The sequence below is a fragment of the Crassostrea angulata genome, chromosome 9, assembly GCF_025612915.1.
Source record: "Crassostrea angulata isolate pt1a10 chromosome 9, ASM2561291v2, whole genome shotgun sequence".
Lineage (NCBI taxonomy): Eukaryota > Metazoa > Mollusca > Bivalvia > Ostreida > Ostreidae > Magallana > Magallana angulata.
Genome location: NC_069119.1, coordinates 34,914,193 through 34,941,980, shown reverse-complemented (window position 1 = coordinate 34,941,980; position 27,788 = coordinate 34,914,193). Strand labels below are relative to the sequence as shown.

Sequence of the window (27,788 nt, the reverse complement as noted above, 5' to 3'; positions counted from 1 at the left end):
ACATCGCGTATAACATCCGTATCAACGAGAGACATTAATATATGAACTTGCTTGTTAATCGTTGGTAGATAGATAAGTTCAAATTTAAGAAATCTCGAAGAAACATTGCCTCTGATTAAAGCAAACGAATGTGCTTTTCTTGTTGATACTGATCTTTTCCTAAATTTGGAATGATCGTGTTCAAAACTGAACAAGATTAGGAAAATAAATACCCGTTTTTAACCCCCTGTGTGGGAATTTAATCATCGTAGTAATGTTCCCATATTGGAATTAAGTAAAATAACACATTCCTTATTTTTAAAGGAAATTGTGTTTACGTTACAGAAAGAATACCGGTAAAAGAAAATTGATGCATAAAACGACCTTTGAAATCGCGTCATGCGAGACTTTCGATAGTTGCTATCATGTTCCTGGTTGTAAATAAATGTATATATAGTAAATGTATCGTATTATAGAAAGTAAACTGAAAATAAGATTTAAAAAAGATAAAGTAAAAAGGCGTCCATTACTGATACTGCTCGGACAACGACTGTTAAAAATTTTTTTAAATCACTATACATTATGGGAACAAGAACCTAAGAGTTTACTGTGTATGGCCTAAAATAATGAAGTGGAACGTAAATCAATCTGCATTTTGTAAAGATAGATGCCAATACTGGCCCTATAGGTCAATTCTTTCGTTATATACAAGTGAATATTTAAATATTTTGCTATATCTTCTTCATATGGAGATAATTAAGGTCTAAAAATGCCCATGACCATCGATCCCTCTTAATTGACTGTCAAGGAACAATCAATATTTTTAAACACGGATTCATTTTAAAAATCCAAATTCGTTCTACTTTCGTTTTAACGTTAGTACCGCATGTTATTTCTTGAATAATATTAGTATGGAACAGGGTTAGGATTTGTTCCAGTGATGGTAAATAAGAATGGACGTGTCTACACCTTCTTATTAACTAAGCAAGTCATATGATACTCAGGTACGTTTTCCAACGTTTTCGTAGCAGCTTTGTGAGGATTTGTCCAATTGTTTTTTCTCTGCTCTTGAATAGACATGTTTGCCTCAAAATTTTTGTCATACACTAGGCTATTGACTAGAGCCATATCTAGGTTCTTTGGACGTTACATGTAATTTGTATTATCACTTCAATATTAAACTATTATTAAGTAAATAAATCAAAGTACCAAAAGTACTGAAAGACGAGTTCTTGTCTTCAAATATTTATTATGAGTTGGAGTTAGGCCTTTCAATTCATGATAAGATTTGACGTATTGTCTGATACTTTGTCTCATATCTTTACTGAATTCCGGTGTAATGAAGAATTATGACCCCCGTAGAATAATGACCGGGGGTCATTTTTCGACCTAGAATAATGACCCCCCTTTCTGAAGAATTTGGATTTTTCTGAAGACCCAGGGGTTATTTTTCTTCATGTTAAACAGGAAGAAAAATGACCCCCGTAGAAAAATGATCCCCCCCCCCCCCCCGGTAAACAAGAATAGAAAATGGTTACCCCGTATCCAAGATATGATTTTTAAATTACTTGAATTTTAACTCTGTTCAACTGATTTTGAAGTTATAAACACCGAACTTGTAAATAAATGATCGCTGTATATAGTTTTTCATATCCGTAGCAAGCACACACAAAACACTCTTACGTTGCCACAAATTGATTGTTTACAGTTACGTCACTTCTCTCGTCGACATATGGTGGGAAATGACGCAAATAAAGGAAAACAAATTCATACACAATGAGGATATTGTGTGATAATTAACGAACAATAATCATGAAAAAAATAGTTGTTGAAATAATATAAACAATATTCATTGGTGAATGAATTGTCAATCAAAGAATGATACATGTATATATTTTTACGGGAAAAGACGTAGGAATACGAATATCTCTTATTTACATTTCTGGGGGGAAAGTGATTTTTAAAAAATTGTTTTACGTTAGTTTTGTTTTATTCTATGTAATTCATGAACATCGATATTCTAAACATTTGTTGTAATGTTGTATTTGCGATCGGGTAAAACTTTATTCTTTTAGAGCAAATGTGTGAAGAGTACCTGTCTATATTAAAACTTAAATAGATAATAAGCTCTGATTGACAATAATAAGAAGAGGTTTTATTCTAAAAGCGTTGATAAGATGTTCGGGCTCATATTAGGGGTTTATATCCCCATTGATTTTGATCACACGATCTTTACTACTTCCAAAGTTATCAATGCTCATACAAACTATTGATGCATTAATCATCTTGATATTTATTAAACTTTGCCGATGATGAAGTAAAATATATTTTCTGTTCGAGTACTCTAAGTACTTTGACGATTTTCCTTATTGGCTGTTAACTTCTACTGGCGTAATGGCTACTGTTAGTGCCCGCTAACTTCAGCTTGGTTATATTATGCCTTACAGAGGAGTAAACTTCTCATAATTTTGGTTTCATCATTAATTCCGGGTTATGCACTTGCATACCCAGCAGTTTGTAGTAGGGGAAAATTGTCAATGCAAGTATAATTCATGAACAGTAACCAGTCTACTCTTTCATTGCCAATACACAGAAGTTTGTTTTATAGTCTCTTGTATCTCGAAAAAAAAAATATGTTGTCACTCGTAATAATGAGATACATGTAAATGTAATCGTTAAGATGACAACCATACCCCGGTGCAATACGTCAGTATCTTAATATAACGGAAGGATTTTTTTTATTTTCTAAGATATGCCCCTTCTTTCACTTTTAAATATACTGTAAAACTTTAATCTATAAGAAAGTCATTATTCCACAGGGGTCACTTTTCTTCATATAGAATGTGCTCATTTTTATGAAATGATACTTATTCTTCAGACAAAATGGTCATTTTTCTACGGAGAATGATTAACGGGGGGGGGGGGGGGTCATTTTTCTGCGTAGAGTTTCTGCGTAGAATAACGACCGGGGGTCATTATTCTACGTCGAAAAATGACCCCCGGTCATTATTCTACGGGGGTCATTATTCTACGTTACACCGTCAAAGATAGTCCTATAAAATTCTAAAAAGGCACAGTGGTATGGGGAAATGAGCAAATTACATCTTTGAGGTGAAATCAAAACAATTATATTGATCAACGTTATTGAAATAATTAGATTTATTTAAAATTGTGATCAACGAAAAAAAAAACATTACTCTGTATCCCTTTTACAAGATTTATGAAAACTTCTCAAACTCATACAATACTGTGAAATCATCATTGTTTGTAGGGGACCAATGTTCGTGGCTTTCGAGAATAACCCTTGTAAAACATTGATACTATAATGGTTTCCAGACAATTCACTGCGATTGTCGTCCACTTATCGCAAATGTTCAAACGTGTCCTAGAATAAATTAACTGTTCTTCAACTTGAATGTTTTTAATGAGTTACACGTCTACATCCATCAGTAAAAAATGAAATTCAAAATCGGATTTCAAAACTACGATATTTTTTATGTGTTCTAATGTTCTTATAATTGAGATAAGTTCTATTTCCATTTATTTCCTCAAGGTAAATTCAAAATTAATATACAATGTAGTATCGATATATTTCATAAGTATTCATTGTCAATTGTTAATGATATTTTTACAGCAGAAATCATATAAAAAATTATTAGGTAGAGTTAATGTGTTGTTTTATAATAATAAAATCTTATTGTATAAATATGTGGAATAAACAACCAATGTGGGCGTTTTCAATGCATAGTGTTAACGTAGTAATGCTACTCCTAAAATATTCAAATATCTTTAAGGATAATATTTATTCCTAGAAAAATGGCTGAAAAGGATTTCCTGGCAGTTGTTGCCATCGATATTGGAAGTGCTTTCTCTGGATATGCTTATCAGTTTAGAGAGGACTTTGAAAAGGCGCGCACAAAGAATATATACTCCTGTGTTTGGAGAAATGGTTATCAGGCGTATGAAAAAACAGTTTCAAGCATCCTGCTTAATCCAGATGGGAGTTTCAATTCCTTTGGGTAAGGAGTTTTGGTGTTTTTATATACAAGTTGTTGTTTATAAATCAGTTGTTTCAAACAGATAATTTTTTACTTCCTTACTTACTTGCTGCCCCTGACGCTTTTGGCGTATAGGAGGATAACGGTTCTCCATCCTTGCCTGATATCCTTGTTGTTGTTTTTTGGGGGTTTTTTTTTTGGTCTGTTTTTAGGGCTTTCGACTTTTAGTCGAAAAGACCTATTGTTTTTGTTCTGTTTTATTATCATTATTCTTCTCGATAAAGTTTCGACGGCGATTTTTTGAAAACGATAAGAAAAAGTATAAATCTTATGTTAAATTTTTGTAGCAATCTCTTAATTTTCCCATATGTCCCTTTTTGGACTTCCGGTTTGTATACTTCCTGTTTACACATGCAAAATACAAAAAATTAAAAGGACCCTTGTATCTATTCTTTTTTTTTAAATTATAAACTTAGAAATTTTGGAAATATATACTTCATGCTATGATATACAAAATTGTAAGCGACAACTTTTTCCTATCTCATACTGTTTTCGAGATATTAGGCTTCAAACTTTGTAAAAAGGGGGAGTGAAAAAAGTAGAAATTAAAATACGACAAATTTTTATTGAGAAGTTCCGGTTTTATAAGTTGATAAAAAAAATTGTCTATGGGAGTTTTAATGTTAAACTAAATTCACGCGTGTCACGTTTTCTCAAATAGTTTTAATCAAATATTTTTATATTTCATATTCAAATTATAGGACCTGAAAAGTTCTGAAAATAAAATTCCGGAAAATAAGGAATCTTGAGGGGTCAATATTCAAGACACTTTTTTATTTCTCATCCGATTTCTAAAATCTTTTTTAATTGATCAAAGTGGGGAGTACCATTTAAAAATCATGGTCTGAGGGGCAACTTTATGACTCCTTATATGGGTTTTAAGGGCCTAAAAATCACTTTTTTGTAAAATCAAAAATTTTATTTGATAAGAGTTATCCCGCTTTGATTAAAAACAGATAACACCAATAGCATACCAAGTCTTGGGTCCGAGAAATAAGTGTTTACTTTTATATAATTTTTTGAAAATAGTCTTTACGAAATTAAAAGTAGATCTGCTTATAGAGTACTGGAGTTTTCTTACTTTTGATATCGCATGCCTTATAAGTTCTTATTTAGGAAATGCTTATACTAAGGCGCTGAAGAATTTGGAAAAAAATAGACATGGTTTTTCATGACATTTAATAAGGGGATGTCGAAAAGCCCTTCCATTTTGCTGAAGACAAAAAGTTCTAGTTGTTTTTTTTTTCCATGTTGATTAGCAGTCTAGCTCTATTTAGCTGGATCATTTCTTGTTATACGTCATGATACATTGTATGAATAATATTGGAAAAGAAAAGGAACTTTTTTTGTAGGTTTGATGCAGAAAATGTTTATGCGGAAATGTTTCGGAAAAATGCTGAAAAAAAGTTTCAAGATGATAAATTTCCAGATAAATCGCCTAAAGACTGGTTCTTATTCAGAAACTTCAAAATGGAGCTTTATGGAAAAGAGGTAGGGTATATGGATATTTTTTAAAAACATCATAATTAATGGGGGTTATTTTTATATCATTTCTTTATATTTTGTGGCTACAAAGAAATTATTTTGCCCAGGTTTTGCCTAGAAAAATGAAAATAAAGGACACTACTGGTAAATCATTTTCACTGCGAGCAGTCTTCAAAGAGTCCATCAGATTTTTCAAAGAGCATGCTTTAGGTGCCATTACAAGAAAAACAACCCTTCTCCCCACAGACATGTCCTGGGTTCTGACCATTCCTGCAATTTGGAGCGAACCTGCTAAACAGTTCATGAGGACAGCGGCAGAAGAGGTACAATTATGCATAATTTTTGATGATTATAATGGACACACCTATGAATATATTTTCACATTTTTGCTATTCATAATCAATGTAAGACGATGTTAATTCTTTAGACAAAACAAGTTAACCATGCCCCAGTCCAATTTGCTTAAATTGTCGTAGAAAAACGTCTTTATCAATGGATCGATACTGACTCCATTTTGGAGATTCGAATCTATCTCCCAGAAAAAAGTTTTTGTTTTCATCGAAAACTGTTTACAAAGTATTGCTTTAAAATTTGGGTTTAATTTTTTTGATATCCAATATTACAACCTATAAAATACCCGCTAGTTCTCGAGAAAGAATAATGTCAAAACTGTATACAAATAATTTTCCTCTCCAAATCCACTTTATTTATGATTTAAATTTAGTCACTTTTAACATTAATGCTATTTCCACTCAATTTTGGACAAATAACCAACACGAAGGAAGATTGTAACATTCTATAGGCAGGTATACCAGGAGAATCGTTGATGTTAGCTCTGGAACCCGAGGCCGCAGCCTTGTTTACAAAAGAACAAGAGTTGATTCGACACACAGAAGAAGAAAGAGTTAAACTGGTGCCATTTGTTCCAAATTCAAAATTTATGGTGGTCGATTTAGGAGGTAAGATTTAACAGGAAATATAAAAAACAATCTTCTAAAGCAGCAACATTTAATTGGTCAGCCAATACATAAATATTACTTTTATAGAATGAGACATTTTTTCAATAAAAAAAAAATATATATTTTATCACACGTTTATCTCATTATACAATGGATATCACTTGTGTAACAAATTTTATATATTATACTGTGTATTCTTACACAAAATGACGTCATAATTAAATATACATATGTTTAGGCGGTTGATTGACGTAGAATGAAAAAGAAAAAAAAAATTCAGTTGAAAAAGCGTAGAGTTATAAATGTGAATCATTTTATAATGTCTATTTTTTATGGATTGATAAACATATGTTCGAAAATGAAACTTTTTTAATGTTTGTTTGTTATTCTTCAAGGAAACTTTTTTCCATGCGTAAAGTTGTTGACGTCTTTTAGTAAATGTTATGTGTGGCTCACAATTATCATTTTTACAGAAAAGATTGAGGTTTAACAAACGACGTGGTAAAACGTGTGATAAAAAGAATCTATTATGAATTGTGATGGAATGTGATTTTTATCCAACTCGTTGTGCGTTTTCTATCCTCTCGCCAAAGCTCGGAGAAAACACACAACTCGTTAGTTAAAAATCATGTACTATCGGATCCTATATAAACAAAACAGTTAAACGTTTCATGACTAGATGTGCACGTCATAAAAAAATACAGCTTTATTTAAATTGTATGGCAGCATATACGCCAAGAACGAGAATAACTAGCGGTGTGAATGTCGTTGTGTTGGTCCCCAAGGATTAAACAGGAAATAAAGATGAATTGTTAACAAAAGCACGAGACTTGTTTGCATTAAAAGGAAGTAGTATAAGATGCATTCTAAAATTTGTGTTCAACATTGAAAATATCTTACTAAAGCATTGTAAGTATTATATTTTGAAAAGAAAAGTTTGAACAAAAGGATCATGACCACATCCCTTTCAATATTGGTACTTTAAGGTCTGCTGTTTTCAACGGAAGACCTTATTTTTATTGCTTTGTTTCTATTTCCCTATTATTATTATTTTTTCTGTCACTTTTTCTTTAAAAAAAACGCTTCAGCCGATTTTCATGAAACTTTCAGATCTTATTAATGACAAAATTTGTAATTTTTAAAATTATGTATTCCCCATTTAAAGAATCATTGAAAAATTTCGAGTGTTTGAAAGATATAACTATTTGATACATGAAAATACAATGCGATACTGATAATCCAGCGAATAATTCACAGGTGGAACAGGTGACATCACCGTTCATGAAGTTCAAGAAGACCACACACTTCACGAGATCAACATGGCGACGGGGGGACCCTGGGGTGGAAACAAAATCAATGAGGCTTTCTTGCGAATCTGGAAAGACATACTCCGTAAGACGGTTATATACAAATATTACTGTATCAATGAGGTTTTTTCGGGAATCTGCAAACGCATAGGCGTCGGAACCGGGGGGGGGGGGGGGGGGGGGGCTGGGGGGGGGGCTTAGCCTCCCCACTTGTTTGGCAAAGTTATACGTAACCATTAGAAACATAAGATGATAGAGGGTTCAGTCCCCCCACTTTTCTCGAAGGAAAGAGTATTGTTCCTAAATTTACCTTGAAAGATTGAGAAGTTGGATTGAGAAGCATACTAGAAATACAAATCAGTCTCTCTTGTGATCATGAAACATGTACTCCTAAAGAAAGAATGTGCATATATATACCGTAATTAATTTTATCGAAGCTTTCTCTATTAGATAAAGGTGTTTCTGTAGATAAAGTTGGGACAGATAATGTGGCCATCCGACCGGAAAAACCATCGTTTTTCAATGCAATAATAAGGCTTCATCAGGTTTTATTGTGTTGTAGAGAACGAATTTACTGAATGTATACAAAACCACCCCGATGAGATTTTAGAGCTGCAGCAAAACTTTGAATTACAAAAGAGAAAAATTGGTGAGGAAACAACCAATGAATATTTATATATCCCTCTTCCGGAATGTCTACGTGAAGTTCCAAAAATTGAGACGAAATTGGAAGGATCAACAAAATATCCTGGAATTCGAGTCAGACGAGGAAAGGTAGAATTCCCCTCAGAAATGATACAGGATCTTTTCATGGAACCTATCCATGACATAAATGGTCAAATCGGTCATTTACTGGATCAAAGGGATGTCGATGCCGTCATACTAGTGGGTGGATTCTCAGAGTCGAAGCTCGTTTACAAATCGATCAAGGAAGAGATCCAGCCATCAGTCTTAATTTTAAACCCACCAGAATGCGGATTATCCGTGTTAAAAGGCGCTGTTTTGTTCGGATTTCAGCCTCAACAGATTTCAAAAAGAGTAAGTAGATATTCATATGGTTTCAGCATTAGCAAACCTTTTGATCCAGTTCTGTACGACAGGGAAAGAGATAAGTTTCACAAATTCAATGGCCAATTGGAAGACGTATTTTTTGCCATCGTCCGAGCGGGAGACTCGGTTCTTCCGAACGAGGTAAGAGAATACAAATGTCGACCAGCTGACTTTTCCTTAGATTTTGCACTTGTGGAATTCTATGGAACATTAGACAAAGATCCAAAGTACGTTAGGGATTCTGAAGTGTTCACCCCGGAGTTACCATGTAAGCACATTGGAGATATCAAAGTAGAATATGGAGATAAGAGCAATCTTGACAATAATGAAATAATTGTTAAAGTGGTGTTTGGTTTTACCCAACTCAGTGTTTCTGCTGAATGCTCAATTGCCGGAGAGAAAAAGCAAGTGAATGCCCATTTTGAATTGCTCAAGTAGCTAATGTCAAACAATAGCTGAAAACAGGATCCACTAAGCCATGCATTATGTTGAGCACCTGATCGTTATGCTAACGCTATATAGAAGACTAATCAATTTGTCTGTATACAAGGCAAATTTATGGTACGAATTTAAAATTCGTATAATTTAGAGTTATCGAACATTGCTGAGGATCGGAGATCGTTAAAAGGTGCCGAAAACAAAAGGTTTGGTCAGTAAGTAGCTCAAGCAATGAAAATGAAAGGTGTAGTTTTAGGATTTTACCTGATTGTTTTTGACTTCGTTAAAATATATAAAGTCTGTTTTCATAGTGATTGAAATGGGTCATACAACGAAAATCTAAAATTTCTTTTGCTATATTTTTATACGTTTTCCCAACTGATAGATTAGTCAGTATAAAGAGTGTTTTTTTTTTAAATTATTATTATTTGTAAATCATATCATGTCATATCATATCATTAAGCAATGTTTAATATAGTTTTATTTATTTCTATGTTATTCTTTATATAATTTCATCAAATAATGGAATGAACGTGCATAACATTTTACACGAAGATATGTTAATTACGTGTGATGTATAATCTCATGTTATTTTAAGATAATTATTTGCTATGCATGTATATTATAGGGATAAAAATTATATATATATATATATATATATATATATATATATATATATATATATATATATATATATATATATATATTTCTCCAGAATAAAATCACAAATTGATCGTATTTACTGCTATATATATATATATATATATATATATATATATATATATATATATATATATATATATATATATATATATATATATATATATATATATAAAAATTCATTTCATATAGATGTTCTTGAATATATAACATAATTTTACGAAGAATGCAGTGTTCACTAATTCCATGTATATTATCTTGTAAATTATTATTCCATCGAATTTAAAATCAATTTAAAATGTACCTATTTTTGCAAAAATAGAAGATAATTATATATTTTTATTTATGTGTGATACGTTCATGATATTATGATTATTTGCGATATATGTTTATTCAGTGGATTTTTTTATTTCTTTTTCATGCTGTCCTTAAAATCATATGTACAGTATGACTTTTAAATGTGTTATATGGTGTCGGAAATAAAACATATAATTTACCAAGGTTGCAATTTTTCTTATTGAATTTTCTTTACGTTTTTAAACTTTCAATGTTGTTTACTATGAGCAGAAAGAAATGGATGGTTACCAACTTAAAAAAAATTATTCAAATGTTAATGTATCTAAATATTGTGTTGATTTGCCAATGTTCATAAGTTAAAATAAGATGTATTCAGAATCATGCATGCAGAAAGTTTTCAATATATAAAGTGACTTATAGGTCCAACTTTAAGGAGCTTGAAGCAAATTATTAGTTTTCATATATTGTGTATTACAAATGTCATATATACACATGTCACTGTAATAATCAATAACTTACCTAGGTACTTACTGGTCATAGAATAGTAATATAATCATCTTATCGCCTTCAAACAAGAGAGCGCATAATAGATAAACGTTTATTTATTAGTCGCACTTTTAGTATAACATAAAAACACGACTACATTTTCTTCTCTTTTTCACGTTTAGTGTATCATAGAAATACGTGCAATATATATACTAGTATAGACATCTATTGCACGTTGAGTGCGTGCAACTTACGCCTTCGGTGTATGTTGAGTGTATCACAGATATAGGTACAATATTTCATACAGTTATTGCACGTTGAGTGTATCATAAAAATACGTGCAGTAGTTAATGCATTTTTAGCACGTTGAGTGTATCAGAAAAATAAGAGCAATATTTTAATACTTTTATTACATTTAGTGTCTCACAGATATAGGTACGATATTTTATTTATTATTGCACGTTTAGTGTATCATAGAAATACATGCAGTATTTTTATAAATCCATTACACGTTGAGTGTACTATAGAATCATGGGCAATATTTTGGCACGTTAAGCACGTCCAAAATTATATAGATTTATTGCACTTTAAATACGTCCAATACTTTATATCCATTGAAAGTTGCAATTGTAGCTGATTTTTAGATAAAGATTCTATATACATACCTCCTCCATCGCCTTGAAACATCAATTTGATTGGGATTTTACATTTGTACAAATGGAAAATTATCACATTTATTTACTTGCACACGTTTCTCAAACCGTGCCCGTTTAATATTTAAAATAAACATTTCAAAATATATTCCGGTCCAGGGATCATAAATCTATTTTAAGTTAATTTTTACACAATATAAGAGTTTTTGGTTTTCTAATACATATATAAAATTAAAAATAATATGAAAAATGTTTACCTATCTTGGTTCTTCTTGCACATTACAAGTGTCTGGATGCAAGTTATGATTACTAAGTATTTAGTGGATGACTTCATGCCTTGACATATATTTTGTGTACGATTGTGGGTCCTATAATCTTAATATTTTTTTTTTTCAAATTTTATAAACATGTAAGTAAATTGAAATGCTGCTACCCCCCCCCCCCCCCCAAAAAAAAAAATTATGGCACAAACTGTGAAATTTACATGCATGAAGAAGTCCGGTCATCGGTCCTGAATAAAGTGGGGAAATATAGTGAACCTAATTACAATTTTATTAATTCAAGAATACTGATCAAAAACAAATTGATATTAATCAAAACGAAACAAAACAAAAAGTTAATGCTCTTAAATAACATAAATAACAATAGAATAACATATTAGTAACAACGGCACTGGTACATGACTAATAAATAACACATCGATAATTAACCCGTTCCTTTGTTATAATAAAATATGTTATATATAGTATACATATAAATAAATTCTATTAGCATTTACGGCAAGAAGAAAAAAAACAAAGTTGAAACAAACAAACATACAAACAACAACACGCTGTTTGAACACTCCATGTTATATGTTAATTATGTCTCAATCACTACTTCTTCGTCTTCTCCGCCATTTTGACACGTCATGTACAGGTTCTTGTTCGAGTCCGGCGTGGTCAACTTCCGGTTCGATTTAACATCAACGATATCTTGAATGATTCCCTCAAACGGATCTAAGTTCTAAAAAGACATAGATTATTTTGTGTTTTAAAAAAGAAAAAAAAGAAATGCATCCACATTGGTGTGCTAACTTGGTATCAAATGGACGTTTGTATAAATTCATGTGAATTCATGTTGTAATACAGATAAATCACATGACAAATTTACTGGAAAATGTTCTTTTATTTTTATGTTTTGAATTTGGAATGATTGCGTTTATGGAACCATGAATGCATTTGGCAGTTGTAAAGAATATAGAGCAAGAGTGCAATACAAACGACAATGCAAACATTAATTCTGAGTTACTGAATGGATAGTAACTATATTGATGACCAATTGACCATGTATGCAAGCGTGTGTGTGTGTGTGTGGGGGGGGGGGGGGCTTGAGGGGGTGAGTTTTTACCCTGTTAGGCAATCCCCCACCAATCCAGATCAACTGTTCCTCTCTCTCGTTTTTCAGATCCAGGGGAAATGGCGCCGATAAAATTGTAAATTCTCTTTCGTTGACAATAAAGCCGGTCCGATGGACTGTTTTTGTCACCGATTTCCCGGTCCGCGCCAGATGTACGGAGTCGTCATTGTCAGAACCGTCTGCTGGGAATTCTTTTCTCCGGAAGAAATTTACCTGCAATATTGAGGTATAAGGGTATATCCCTCTAACTATTTTTAGAATCGGTAGGACAACAAAGAAGTGCCTTTAAGCAAAATAGTCCCTATACTTGCAGAGTGTATATACATTTATTGGGACATCTTAAATCAGAATGCTTGACACATGTCAGAAAAGAGGATTTGCAATGTTTAAAACAAGTGTCAAAATTGAATTATCATTTGAAGAAAAGAATTGAAATTGTTTGATGTACACCCTTTCCAAAACTGAGAAATTCCCTACTTTTACTTTCATTTTCAGAGTTTTTCAATACAGACGCATTTTGCCGGAAAACGAATCTGACTTCAAACCACGAAATTTTAACGGGAAAGAGACAATTTGATGAGCTTTCATTCAAGAGGTCCCTCGTTGCTGAACGAAAATTAGGGCCGGAGCTATGAACCAAAACGTTAACATTACCGCCTATGGAAAATGCATTAGTGGACTATACCCATAATCTTTCCACAAGATTTTTATGTGATCTTTAATGTCATCTATACTACTATATAAAAATAATAGACTCGAATTTTTAGTCTTTAATACCGAGAAATCGGAAGAATACTGTCTTTTGTTTTATATATTTTAAACATCTTTGGTACTTGAAGATTACCAATTTGTTTTTATTTTTTCTCAGTTAAGCTTCGCTAATTAATAATCAACGAAAATTCCTCAAAAAATCCCGGAAATCACCTGGAGTTTTTGGATTTTACAATCTTGCACTTGCGCAATACATTCACACTAACGGGATCTTTAGTTTATATTTGTTTCCACAATATCACATCTGCCTGAATAAACTCAGAAATGATAATACAAATACGGGTAAATTTTCATTGGACTTTTGCTATATATTTTGTTCATATAAATTAATGATTTCTTATGAGAGAAAGTATAAAATAACAAATATACATTTCAACTAAGCACTTACTTTCATCTTCGTGATGACAAAAAATATTTGATTACATGCAAAAATGTTACATTATATTTGTTAGGAGAGTGAAGATAGAATATGTTTTATCGTAAAAATGAATAAAGTCCTACAGACCCAGTTTTACAAAGAATATACGATTACGTGTACGTTGGTGAAAAGGTGTTGAGTTCTTCCATTCTATGGATTAAAAGTTTTAGTTGAAAGGTATTTGCAGTCTCAAAAAGGTTTGTTGTGATGTATTTGACTGTTATTTTCAAGGCAACATCATTCATTAACTTTCTCCAAAATCGTTCCAGAGCGATTCTGCAATTTTCTTCTACTTTACGGGTATAAGTAAGGGAGGGGCTTTTCCCGAGACACAGTTAGGTTATTCAAACTAAGGAAAGTGTAGTGAAATTAATAGCATTATTGTAGGCTTATAGCTTTGTTATGTAAATGTCAATAATAAGGTGTATCGATGTACCTATTTCTAAATGTTCGATATGCAATGTCAACCCGTGCACGCACGGGTCAAAGTCTAGTATCTGTTTAAAATAATTTGCAAACAACAATTACAAAAGATGATTAACATAATAACACAATTAACATCTTTATACCTTAATCTCGTTGTTAGTGTTCACGTCAAAATCGGTATTCACGTAACTTCCGAATGAACTTCCGATTCCGGTCGGCTCCGGGTTGAATACAAGATGGTTCAACTTCCCGTTTCGGATATACAGACTTTCAAAATCGTACGGCGCTGTTCTTGAAAATTGTCCTTCGATGTAGAATATTATCCCATCATCTTTAGTTGTGCGAAATGTTAAGTTGAATTCGGAGCTACTCAAAGAATGGAAAAATTCATCGGTCAGTGAAACTGTTTTCAATGCAATGCAAGCACCTGATTAAAAATCTTAATTTGTGAAAATGTTGTACTTGTATTTCAAATAATTGATAATTTGAATGTTACTTCACACGCAACAAAATGAATATAGCACACCGCATGGTGGTTTTATGATATGAACGCATACATTTTTTGCATGTTTTAGTGATTCTATTGCCAAAGTCTGAACTGTGTAATAAATTTTTGACAAAATTCTGCATTTACATGTAATAAAAGATTCTTTGGACAAATCTTTGTCAAATCTTTGTCAAATAATAATTAAATCCGTTCACACTGTGACCGTAAATGTCAGCCATTCTACTGTGTGTGAGATTGATACACACCTCTCTGATAAATCTAGGTCTGATACATTGAAGTAAGCGAAGTTCTTAAATCTCTTCGGGAATTCAAAGCATCCTGTTTCATTCGACTCCGATTCTGCTCTCGTTAGGAGGGAGGCTAATAAAACCTGAAAATACAACAGTTACTTCATAGATCAAGCGGAATAAAAAAAATCGTGGAAATCTCTCTCTCTCTCTCTCTCTCTCTCTCTCTCTCTCTCTCTCTCTCTGTCTCTCTCTCTCTCCTAGAATATCAACCTAACACAAAGATAAAGAAGGTGCGCTTAGAAATATGGCATATGTATTTGTTTCAGATAATATTCCGAATTTCTTAGAACAAACCACACCGCGTGTGTGTTTACATATAATTATCTTAACATGTTTCATGCTGGCGTTTTGAGATATATTCATATCTGATGATATTTTTATGGTTCCAATTGTTTTGTTTTTGTTTAAAGAAATTAACACAGGTTTAAATTGTCAGACGTTGTTAATGGTATGATGTGAGGCCGTCTCTAAAAGATAAACAGACACAGACAGACGGACTGGAAACTCTGTTTATGTTTAGAAATAAAGCTTCAAAAATCATTTATTGATTTAATTATTTATTTACTGCAGATAAAAGAACGAGATTTTGTCGAAAGTTTTTCAATAATCTATAAGGATGTATTTTGCGATAACTTTACACTTACCACAAGGAATATTACTACCAAAAACTTCCGAGAAGCTTCCATTTTGTTTTGGAGTGGTTTGCGCCGAGCTGGTACCGGAGATGTTTGTGAAATTTCAAGGCGCGCAATGGGATAGCAGGGTTTTTGAGAGTGAGAAAAACATCACAGAGTTGGAACGGAGCCGAAATAAACAGAACTAGGGTGGTGGATCCATGCGCCTATTTTTTCTTTGTACTTTGTTCTTAAACTGAAAAAATACAAGTGAAAAACAATTGTAATTCCATTAAAAAAATGAAAAATAACGTCAACATCAAAATCAAAAATTAATAAACGCAAGATTCTTTTTTATCGTTTGGAAGATTGGTTGTTTTTTGTTGTTGTTTTGTTGTTTGTTTGGTTTTTTTTTTGGGGGGGGGGGTTGCTTTTTGTTGTTGTTGTTGTTTTTTTTGAAACAGTTTTTTAAAAATATTTTTTCCTTCTAAATTGGAGGAAATTTAGTCAAATTAAGTTCATAAGCCTAGCTGTATAATATTTTCATTCTTATATATATATATATACATATATATATGTATGTTTACATGTATTTTTTCAACAAATATACGTTTTGTTTTGGTTTTGGTTTGTTTTGTGGGTTTTTTTTTTTTGGCTTGCATATTTTTTTCTTAAACAATACAAATTCTGATTCTCTTCTTATAATGTATTTGCAGTATGCTAAAATTGTGTAAGTGTATTTCATTCATATATAAAAAGAGAGATTTACATCCTGAAAAATTCTATAAAGATCAAACAAATTATCATATAAATATTTGATCCGCACCTCATGTTCAACAATGAACGATAACTCGTCCATGAACTTCCTTTTTCAAATTAACCAATCAAATCAAAGATAACAAAGTCGCGGAAGATTTGATATGGCGACCGTCGATGACTCCGACGCGGATTGCAGCCTAAGCAAAGAGGTACATTAGACTTAAGATAATAATATGATTAACGAAAACAGTAGCCTTTCCCAAAAACTCTTTATTTATGAATGTTGGTTGGTTAAGATCTTGTTAATCAGGGATCATTGTCGGCACGAAACCCAGCAATGATGGACCTTCATTCAAATTTAGGAATCCTGTTGAAAGTGGAACAATACGATACTTATCTTAAATCGCTGGTTTTAACATGCTTACTGTAAGCATTCCGGTTCCTCCTGATTTGTAAAAGACTTTCCACAAAACGGCTATCTGAATAAAACCCAAGTCACTAGCTGACTCTGCAATAATTTTGACACCAACCCTCCCCCCTCCCCCGATAAAAAAGGATATGTTTATTTAAAGTTAATATGATTTTGTTCTTCAGGAGATGGCAGATTTGGATGTGTCAGTCATTGCATCAAGTGCTAAAAAGCACAAACGAGGTTTGAAGACGATGAAAAAGAAAAATCCATTGATAGATTTGAATACGTCTGTCCGGAGAAAGAGACTTAACTCATCCCTAACCAAAAAGCTCAACCTAAGCAGTAAGTTTCCTAATTAGGGGGGTTTCATTAATATTTCTTAATTTGATGATTTACAGATTTTGTTGACACTATTGAAACATCAACATTTCTTACTTTGTTGAACACTTATTTTTGTTATTTGCTCCTAGATACATACCAGTATATTTAAACAATAAAATGCTTTTTTTGTTGATTCATGTGGGATATGAAGGTAGCCACATTGCAGAAAAAATATGTAAATTTTTTCTGCAATGATTGCTACCTTCAAAAACAGGCATGAATCATCAATGAGAGCATTTTATTGTTTATATAAATATACATCTTTATTATAACAAATTAATAAAGAGTGGGTAATAGTAACTTACTTAATTCTCTTCATACATTTCAGCACATAAGGTGGCAAGTGTCACTAAATAATTGTTTATGTATGTAAGTACGCTCGATAAAAAAAGATAGCTAAGTCGTCTTATAAAAGGAAATTTGATTCTGACATCATCATGATTATTTCATTCAGTCCATAATTTTTCTAAGGTTGCTCAAAGTTTCGAACAGTTGATAAACTGGTTAGAACTGGATCTAACAGGTGTAGATTTTAAGTCCTGTTTAGTTTCAATAAAGCTGTGAATTACAATTTCCATAAGAAATGGAAGGAATCATACTTAGTGGATATAAATATAAGATTATAAGTACCCGGTATATGTCCTAGATAGCCTTAACTCAAAAATCATGAAAAAAGGGTTAAACACCAAAAAGATTGACAAATCTATAGTACATTCATTTTGAGAAACAAAAAAGGAAATAATTATTCACAAACATGTATACTATACCTCTAAATTAAGTATTCAACTCTTGACATAATGTGAATTCATCCCTGAGATCTTTATTCTTTATACAGTAAATTCAGTGCAGAAACAATCTCTGAGGGCCAACAATCGAGCTCTGGCTGTCAATTTGGAAAGAACGAAACAGGAGCTCCGAATGGCTGTGGAGATGAACCAGGAGCTACGCCGGGAAATACAGGAGAAAGACATGAGAATCGTCACGCTGGAGCGAGTGTCGGGGCTCAGGAACGACGAAATTGAGGAGGAAGTGCTGCGAAGAGTAGAGGTTGTCTCCCCTGATATGTGATTTATTGATCGTAGATTTTTCTATTACAATGTATTTTGATCTTAGATGTGCAGCATGAATTCATACAGTTAAAAAGACTCAATGTTTATTCTCTTTTAATATGCTTAACTGTAGCATTAAAAGTTGTATTTTAATAATAAGCTATGCTTGTATCTTTTCAAAGATGGTCAGACCTACACTTACCCACACCCCAATCAAAGAGAATTGTGTCAGTCATCAGTTATTTCGTTCTAAAGCATATCAGCTTTGAACACCTCTTTTATTTTCATGTGTCTATAAGTTTTAATAAGAATTTTAATGAAAGGTAAGGAGAGTAGCCAATATAAAAAGTCAATATTACATTTTCAGCAAAGTCACTCCACACTGCGAGGAATTCTGACGGCGATGGGGGAGAGCCTGTTTGCGGTCAGCCACAACCTGAGTGATGCTCTCCATCACTGCGTCCAGTCCTCACGGAGGTCAACCATCGGCTCCCGCAAAACCTCGTCCGTGGGGAACGCCTCCAATCTGGACATGGAGGTGGATATAAATGGGCCAGCCTATCAGAGGTAAGTACATAGGATATATTCAGTACTGATCTAGAATTTTTTTAGCACTGCTATATTCTCTATGGCCAGTCTCATATATCTTAAACTTAAAAAATGAATGATTATATACTAATTGCAAAGTAGCAACGATGGCCAACAGGGTTCGAAATTCACTATATACAACCGCAAAGCTCATTTTTTTTTGTACTCGCAATTATTTGCGAGTTGTATGTTTAAGGAGTTTCTACCTTGGCCAAATGTGATTTTTTTATTTACGTAATTTGTTATAACTGATAAGTTTATGATAGGTCTTAAGACTAGGAGGAAGAAACTGACTTTGTCTGATGTGAGAAAGACCTTGTTATAATCACATTAATTGTAACTGTGTTTTACGGCATATTCTTGTCTACAGATTTGTACTTTGGCATTTGTTATGAATAATTGAGCAAAACAATTGTAAAAATAAACCTTTTGCTCTAAGATTTTCCCTGTTTTATTGTCAACTTTGTGAAAAATATGTTTTATTGTAGAATTATCTCATTGTTTTAGAAGTCTTAGCTTATACAAGCATTTTAGCATCCAAAATGAAATTAAAATTAACTTTTTATCTAGGATTCCTCCTTTTTCTAGAGGCCTCTCTTACCTGTCTTATCTTTCTTACATCAGGTCCATCTATGCCCAGACCCAGGGGTCATCCCTTCCTCTCCCCATGGAACAGGTGCCACAGTCAGACGAAGGCGTCCCCCAGCCACCCCTTCCCTCCTTCTCGGCCAGTTCACATGACATGAGTGTTATCGCGGAGCAGACCATGTGTCTGGACGACGTAGAGCCTCTCTCTGACCTAGACTCCAGTCTACTCAACCATGGCATCAACGGTAAGGAACTTGTACTGATTGCCTCTTCAACAATTGTTTAACAACAATTTTATACATTTACATCCCCTTCATGGTCATTGCTATATTGTTATTTTGCATGACAGATTGACATAATATGATGAAATAAGACATAATATCATTTGTTTTATGTTAAATTTACATAATTAATTAATTATCTACCAAATAAAACTTTGCCAAAATTTATCAGTTTGCCTTGAAACAGCGCTGCATTGACTGAAAGGATCTGACAATTGTCAGTGTTTCATTAGTATTTGTTAAACATTTGTTTTTGTAGATTTTCATCCATGAGAATATGCACCTTTAGCAAATATTTTTTTGACAAGTGCATTGTTTACAAATTTATTGCCTGCAGCCAATGGATTAGAGTATCATCAGATCTGTTGATTTTTACTAAATTCGTGAAAGTTGATGCCAGCTTATATCAATGAAATCAGCCCAATATTTAAAATTTACAAACCTCTCTGTGTGCAGACAGTGTGGATTTGATATTTATTTCGTCTCTATTACTTTGAAATATCATTATTTTGATTTAGCAGCATTTTGATAATGAAAATTTGCATCCAATTATAAAGGAGGCTAGATGGTCAACAATCTACTCATCAATCTACCATAAAATTCTATTTATGATAAATATTTAAGTCAAAAAGTACTTGAAAAATCGAAATATTCTGACTTTAAAATTTAAACATTTTCCCATATCTTTACATAGAGCTCTTCAATAATAAAATTATACAGTTTAAAAATAGCCACGGCCATTCAACTTTCTTAAATGTCAATAAATGTGGACATAAACAATGATAAAGTATCATTTTTACAAGTATTTGCTTTCCATTTCAGAGGAGGCAGAGGTAGACTTAACAAAACCCCAGATCAGTCATAAAGGAGAGAAAAGCAAAATGCAAGTGTCTAAGCTTCCCCAGAGAGTGCCCAAAACAGAAAAGGCCGTGATGAACATGACAGAATCCTCAGAGAGCTGTGAGAATGTAAAGGAAGCAGGTGTTACGGTCGATAAAGAGTCTGTAAAGGCAGGAGAGATGGTCACCAAAGAGAATCCAAAGCCATCAAAGAAGGAAAAGAAAGGAAGAAAAGAGAAAAACGTGGAGTCTGTTGATCGCCGAGGAACTTTTGTCTTGGCTGATGCGAAGGATCTGGAATTGGACACAAAAAATAGTAAGACGGAGAAGATTGGAAAAGAGAAAGAGGAGGAAGAATTTGGTGATAGGAGAAAGACGTTTGTTAAACCTGGAGGTCAGGCGAAGGAAGATGCTGTAAAGAATGACAGAAGGGGAACATTTGTGGTACCTCCAAATCCAGTGGTGGATGAGGCGGATGGAAGAGAGGAATTAGAGCCGATGGAGGATGAGGACCAGACGAGGTATTTCAATACGGATATGGAGATGACAGAAGTGTTTAACTTTACACAGCAGATCTCCACAGAGTCGATCAACCGGAGCAACGAGAGCTCCAGACCTGGTAGTGCCAAGGGGGAGAAAGGAACGGAACAGAAAGGAACGGAGTCCAGACCTGGTAGTGGCAAGAGTGAAAAAAGAACAGAACCGACAGACCAAGAGAAAAAGACAAACACCAAAGAGGACAGCTTACAGAAAAAAGAGGAGAGTTCTAAAAAGAGTTCAATGAAAACAAAGGAGTCTTCTGGAAAACCAGATTTGGATCTTCTGAAGAGTAAGCTTGAGAAGATTAAATCAACAGATTCTACTAGGTTATCCAAAGGTTCCAAGGATGTTAGCGATGGGAAATCAGAAAAATCAAATGAAAGAAGGGACTCTGATGATGGTCATGGTAAGTCTGTTGTTGAGATGAGAGTCTCCAAGCCTGGCAACTTTGAATACAGAGTTTCACGAAAGCAGGAAGATGGAACCAGGCAACCAGTGCCCCAGAAACCAGTATCTAGGTCACGATCCAAAGGGAAAGTGAAACTAAGCAAGTCCACCAGTGAGGTTATCACCAGCATAGCCAAGACGCCAGGAAAGCCCAGGAATGTGTTTGACTTTGGAGACAGAACACCCACTGTTACTTTGGATCTCAAATCTCTGAGCGATGACTCAGTGTCTGCTGATAAAGAACACCAGAAAGGCATTGAGAGCAAGAAGGGAGAAAAAAATCAAAAGTCCAAAGAAAACAAGAAGGAGAAAGATGTGTTAAATGCCAAGCCATCTGAGGAAAAGGAGCCAAAGATTAAATCTAGCAAGACTGTGAAGGATCAGAAACTTCTTCCAGACAACCCTGTGTATTATGTGCCCCTAGCCAAGGGGTCACCAGCTGTGGTCAAAGAACCAAGTAGGCAGTCTCGAAGGTCAAGGTCTAAACCAAGGACATACAGGGAGGTGTCTTCTGATGAAGAAGATATGGAGGAGGAAGATGGTGATGTCAAAGGTCAGCAAAGGTCAAAATCCAGAAGGAGGTTCAGCAGTGGAGAAGAAGTGGAGAAAAGTGGAAGGAGGACCAGATCTCAGAGCAGGGGAAGAAAGAAGGATGAAAAGAAAGATGAAGGAGAGGAAGACAAAGACTATGAGCCAGCAATTGCAAAGAAGCAGAGGCAGTCCAGAGGAAGATCAAGGACGAGAAGGAATGATGATGAAGAGGTGAAGGTCACCAAAGAGAGGGCTAGCAGGTCAAGGACAAGGAAGGCTGTTGAACAGCAACAGAATGAGGATGAAGGAAAGAGTGAAGATCTAGAGGAAGTGAAGATTGTAAGGAAAACTAGAAGTAGGTCAAGGGCAAGGTCAGTGAAAAGCAGAGCTGAAGTAATGGAAGTTGAAGATGAAGCCTCTCAAGAGAAAATGACAGAAAAGTGTCCTGATCAGAATCAAAAGGAGACTGAAATCGCTGTCAGTGTGGACAATGTACGTAGATCCAGTAAACCATTTTTAGAGTCACTACGAAAGTCAACAGATGTCAGTGATAAAGTGGACAAGGAGCAAGCAAAGGCCTTCCTTGCATCTCTGGTAAACAACAAAGAAAAAGACAAGGAACCAGTAACATCCAACAAACATGCAGAAGTATTGGTACCATCCAGTTCTGAAGAAGAAATGGAAGAAAGGGCAGTGGAAGATGGACAGAGGATGTCTGTGAATGAGTCTCTGGTAGAAGATGTCCAGGATACAAGTGAACAAGTGTCTTGTGCCCCTGTTCTACCTGAAAAGAAAATGAAGCGAAAACGAGAGGAGGTGGATGGTGATAAATGCACCAAAGGAGAGGTGGAAGATGCAAAAAAAGTGACAGAAATCAAGAAGGTAGATGTAAACAGTGCTGCAGAAGTGAAAAAGTCTGTGAAAAAAGAAGACAAAAAGGAACCCTCCAGAAAAGAGAAAGAAACTACAGTCGATGGAAATCCAGCAATCACAGATTCATCCACTTCTGACAATTTGCCGGTGGTCAATGATCGCTTGTCCCAGTTTGTGCGAGAACGAGGTCGGCCCAAACCTATCGTGATGGAAGAGGATGACGACATCACATTCTCTGACTTTGACAAGCTCTATAAGCATGTATCAGCGAAAAGATCCATGGAGAGTGAAAAAGATGGGAAGGTTAACAACCAGGAGAAAGCAGTGGAGGTCAAAACGAAAGAGAAAGTAGGCAACAGTGAAAAGGCAAGTCAAGAAGATTTAGACTTCAAAACTCCGAGCGTGCCCAGCAGGAAGAGTATGAAGTCAGCGGCCAAGTCCAGGTCCAAGAAAAGCAGTAAAAAGAAATCGAAAGATGAAGAACAGAAATCGGGAGAAGTGCAGGGCTCAGAGAAGGAGAATTCTGTAGAGCAGGTGAGTCACTGATTGGTTGGTTTGGAGAGTGGTTGAAATGTGAGTAATTTTGTAGCTGTGTGGTAAAAATGTGCAGGTAACTTTTCTCTGGGCCACAGTAAAATTTGCTGCACAATCTGCCAATTACTAGGATCTACTTGTAAGTAAGGTTTGATTACTGATATTCATTTCAAAAGAGTATCAGATTAAATATAAATATTGATAAAAACAAATATAAATATTGATAAAAACAAATATAAATATTGATAAAAACAAATATGAATATTGATAAAAACAGAAATTTCTATTGATATATCCAAAAACGAGCCTTGGGCCCATGTGAAATTTGAAATAATGAAGCACCGGTCTCAGCCATTGAAGCATCTATATGTATGTACAGTGTGTTATATAACCTACAGTGTATTATATAACCTATTCAATTTTCATTAAATATCTTGTAGAATGTAAGTCAAAGTAAGAAGAAGTTGGAGCTGCTGAAGAAAAGGCTTACAGAGTTTGATGCCAGGAAACCCTCCCTAGACCCCCTGTCTGACGTCACAGTGACAAAGTCCCTCCCCTCATCCCCAAACCACTCAGAGTAAGTCCCTGTGTTATATCTTCTTTACTATTCCCCACTCCCTGATGTCCTCTCAGGCTACCCCCCACCCCCCCACAAACGCCCAATCACTCGGAGTAAGTCCCTGTGTTTTATTTTTTGCACACCTTAAACCTCCTCTCTGATGTTCTATCCCCCCCCCACCTCACCACTCAGAACAAGTCCTTGTGTAATCTTTTCTCACTTTCCCCCACTCTCTCAGAATAAGTCTCTGTGCCATGTCTGTTGATAACCCCGTACTGTGTGTTATACAGAAAGGCTAACTTATTATTCTGTGTAACAGTGTTATGAATAATAATCCCATGATAACTTCATGGTCCTTTATTTCTGACTCTCAAATTCTGCAAATGTGATAAATGCAATATTTGATAAAGAACTAAAGCTTTTATGAAATGAAAGGTGCTTATTCTTCCTTCAATCTTATTCTGGGTAACTGTGATATTTTCCCTTAATATACAATACTGAAATAACAAGATACTGTCGTCACCTTCTTGACACAAAGAGAAATAAGTAGGATGTCCTGATTTGACATGGTTAATGAATGATTTAATTTTTTTCAGGGAGCCAGACAAGAAGAGGCCGCGAAGAGGGGGCCCTATATCATACAAAGAACGGCCCCTCAACAGGTAAAACAGATGAAAAGAATTTTTGGTGTTTTAATTACAATGTATTACTTCACTGTATCAGCTGAAATAATCATCATGTATTTGTGTTAATTGTTGACTTTGATGCAAATAAATATTCATTTGAACTTGTATATATTTATTTATCTGATTGTCTTGCAGCAAAATCAGGAGGGGAGATGTGTTCTTTGAGTGAGCTGATAAAATTTCGACCAATCCTACAGGAATCTGGCAGGTTTGTAAACAGTGGTAGTGGTAGTGGTAGTAGTAGTGGTAGTGGTAGTAGTAGTGGTAGTGGAGAGTGTGGGCGTACTCTTTTAAATGATAATAAATAAATTTCACTTACTTTTTCCATGTTTTATATGTAAGATAAAACACAGTAATCTCACAAGTACATATAGGTGCATCATCTAGTACATATAGGTATATCATCTAGTACATATATCATCCAGTCTGATAAAAACCACCCCCTTCTCCTTATCCTAGTCAGGAGTTTGATGAGTGTAAGGAGAAGGGGAGGGGGGTGGTTTTAATTAGCTGATATATCACCATTATATTGAGAAACCTAATAGATTCCTATGTATATGGCGTTTTTGTTATAACGTGCATCTACATCTATTTGACGAAACCTTTAACATGTACACTGCATCTACATTTATATGTTCTCTCTCTTCTGCAGATGATAGACAAGAGCAGCAGCCTGGAGCAGAACCCACAGCTACGAGTGCTGAATGACGCGAGATTACACAATACGTGTGCCCGGCCTATCCAGTGTGTGTCATGGCTGAGTTTCAAGTGTTTTTGATTACTTACTGGAGATTTTTTTTTTATAAAAATTATCCACCTTTATTTCTTTTTTTTCCAATAATGCAAATAAACAATTTTCCTCTCTTTTATAAGTCATAGGTACAATGTAATGAATAAAATGCATGATAATGGAAGATTTTTATGTCAAGCTGTGTATGATTTGTTTATATACATATTATGTAGAATGTGTATTAATGTTTTGCATTCTGAGGAAAAATGGCTGCACTTTGTTAGCTCACTTATGTCCACTCCCAAGCACTACAGCTAAGCAATGACTGGATTGTGACAGTGGCTTGTTGAAGTGTAGATATCTGATTTTAGTGCAAGATGGAATAATCATTGAATTTTATATAAAATTGTACGTGTATATCGTATATTGGGCAGTTCAGATGTTAGTGATTTGTAGTAAGCATGAAAATAATGTCCTAATTTGTTTTAGTTCCTTCTGTTCTGCATGTTTTTTTTGTAACCATCAGAAGTGCTTAAATTTTTCTAGAAAAACACATCACTCTGTAAATGAAGATTGTACAACAAGTATATAATTGTATTTTTGCTCTCAAGAACAATTTATATTTAAAAAAAAAAAGTAATCTGCTAAAGAATTTTTAATTTACAGGTATGCAATAAATTACTATCCTTGATTTATATTTTCCAAAACTTTGATGGAAACAAAATACAATGTAATCGACAACACCCCCCCCCCCCCCCCAACCCTAGTTCAGTTTTTTGTGAAGACAAGATTCAGTACACGAATGATTATCTTTATGGTACATGTATTTTAGATGTTTGCACCGTTTTTTAGCAATCCATATTTTAGAATAAGAGACAAATATTGTTTTAATTTATTGTCCACTCTCTGGGTCAATTTTTTTTTATGTTGCAATTTTTTTTCAGCCTGTCTTTGGTATACATTGTATATTACCTGACTGTATAGTCTTAATTAGACTTTAGTCATTATCATTGCCTGTTTGGAACTATCATAATTGCCTGTTTGCTGTGAAATTTCTGATACATGACTGACTTTGCTCTATCAAACAATTTCACTTTGTCTCCTCGCTCTATCATCTCCTCCTTTTCATCATATACTTTTATGTATTACAGGGAAGTCAGCTGTAATAAAATGGAATACCATGCTAAATGTTCTTATGTTCTGTTTGCATTGTGATTTATATAGTGAGTGATTGATGAAGAGTTCTGTGTGCACAAATAGGGTTAATACACACTAAGGTTTTGATTTTAGAATACCTAAATCAACACAATGGAGAAAAATGGTATGGATACAATCATACCAATGACAGTTTAACTTGTACTTCCAATTGACAGTCATTTTACACTGATGAATAGATGTATTTTGAAAATTCCAGGTACAAATATTTTGATGCATTTACGATAAGTTAACATCTCAATGATGATAAAACTCTGCACCAACTAACCTAAACTTTATTTTGACAAGCGAAAATAAATTGAAATTGACATGAACATCATAACTAGTATTATTTCCCACCAAAAACCAGTATATATTGTCCTAATTTGTTTAAAAATTTAAATATGGATATCATGGTTTTTAGGCCAAATATGTCACTGCTAAATACTTTATCATTATCAGACACAAAATACCTGTCAAGTTAACGTTGTTCTTGATGATAGTTAGTGTAGAGTAGTTAGGACCCCGTCATGTTGTATCTTACCTAAACCTTCTGCCTAGCAAATTGGAAGAAAAAAGATGAACAATTTCGAAATTGTAGAATTTTTGGATTACGTAACTTTTGAGACTGAAGGAAGCTTCTCCCGAAAATGTGAAATTCATGGCTCCAGAGTCAGCAACTTTGGTGCAAGTCTGCTGGGGGGGGGGGGGGCTCTCTGTAGATCTTAACAGTTTAAAACTGGCCTTTAATTGAAAACCTTATTCCAACTTAAAAATGGTAACATTTTCCAAAAATATGTCACTAATGTTATTAATTATATTATTTAATAGTGCATTTATTTAAAGTTTTATGTTTTCCCTCTCGATTTCATGGGAATGAGAAATTGTATGGAGTATCAAGTGTATTACTGTACATGCAGGCTTAGCACTGCCATGTTCATACTAGCACTAGCTGAAGGATTAACCATTAGCTCATTCAGTGGAATATATAACATACACA

General features: G+C 34.1%; 3 protein-coding genes across 3 annotated transcripts; 2 read left to right on the top strand and 1 right to left on the bottom strand.

Annotated features, from left to right (window-relative positions):
- The first annotated feature begins 596 nt into the window (after positions 1 to 596).
- Positions 597 to 9,903, top strand: LOC128164248 (heat shock 70 kDa protein 12B-like). The gene is made up of 7 exons (XM_052828019.1): positions 597 to 983; positions 3,792 to 3,998; positions 5,390 to 5,528; positions 5,630 to 5,845; positions 6,325 to 6,481; positions 7,739 to 7,873; positions 8,351 to 9,903. The coding sequence occupies exons 1-7, from the start codon at positions 973 to 975 to the stop codon at positions 9,274 to 9,276; spliced, it is 1,791 nt and encodes a 596-aa protein (XP_052683979.1). The 5' UTR covers positions 597 to 972; the 3' UTR covers positions 9,277 to 9,903.
- Positions 9,904 to 11,901: 1,998 nt separating this feature from the next.
- LOC128163381 (uncharacterized) lies at positions 11,902 to 15,969 on the bottom strand. Its single transcript, XM_052826964.1, has 5 exons — positions 15,828 to 15,969; positions 15,139 to 15,263; positions 14,529 to 14,751; positions 12,762 to 12,983; positions 11,902 to 12,377 (listed from the first exon to the last, which is right to left on the bottom strand). The coding sequence occupies exons 1-5, from the start codon at positions 15,867 to 15,869 to the stop codon at positions 12,234 to 12,236; spliced, it is 756 nt and encodes a 251-aa protein (XP_052682924.1). The 5' UTR covers positions 15,870 to 15,969; the 3' UTR covers positions 11,902 to 12,233.
- A 703-nt stretch (positions 15,970 to 16,672) lies between these two features.
- Positions 16,673 to 26,782, top strand: LOC128163593 (protein mel-28-like). The gene is made up of 10 exons (XM_052827221.1): positions 16,673 to 16,765; positions 17,151 to 17,310; positions 18,185 to 18,396; positions 18,766 to 18,965; positions 19,611 to 19,819; positions 20,678 to 23,619; positions 24,060 to 24,196; positions 24,775 to 24,840; positions 25,000 to 25,072; positions 25,517 to 26,782. Exons 1-9 carry the CDS (start codon positions 16,718 to 16,720, stop codon positions 25,031 to 25,033), a joined length of 4,008 nt encoding a protein of 1,335 aa, XP_052683181.1. The 5' UTR covers positions 16,673 to 16,717; the 3' UTR covers positions 25,034 to 25,072; positions 25,517 to 26,782.
- Positions 26,783 to 27,788: the final 1,006 nt, after the last annotated feature.

Bases quoted from the DNA above. Each gene is read 5' to 3' on its own strand.
- LOC128164248 (XM_052828019.1), top strand. The intron at 3,999-5,389 runs GTAAGGAGTTTT...CTTTTTTTGTAG, and splicing joins GGGAGTTTCAATTCCTTTGG to GTTTGATGCAGAAAATGTTT. The intron at 5,529-5,629 runs GTAGGGTATATG...TATTTTGCCCAG, and splicing joins TGGAGCTTTATGGAAAAGAG to GTTTTGCCTAGAAAAATGAA.
- LOC128163381 (XM_052826964.1), bottom strand. From the start codon at position 15,869: ATGGAAGCTTCTCGGAAGTTTTTGGTAGTAATATTCCTTGTG. The intron at 15,264-15,827 runs GTAAGTGTAAAG...TTGTATTTTCAG, and splicing joins TGGTAGTAATATTCCTTGTG to GTTTTATTAGCCTCCCTCCT. The intron at 12,378-12,761 runs GTAAAAACTCAC...ATGTCTTTTTAG, and splicing joins GTGGGGGATTGCCTAACAGG to AACTTAGATCCGTTTGAGGG.
- LOC128163593 (XM_052827221.1), top strand. From the start codon at position 16,718: ATGGCGACCGTCGATGACTCCGACGCGGATTGCAGCCTAAGCAAAGAG. The intron at 16,766-17,150 runs GTACATTAGACT...TTTGTTCTTCAG, and splicing joins ATTGCAGCCTAAGCAAAGAG to GAGATGGCAGATTTGGATGT. The intron at 17,311-18,184 runs GTAAGTTTCCTA...TTCTTTATACAG, and splicing joins CAAAAAGCTCAACCTAAGCA to TAAATTCAGTGCAGAAACAA.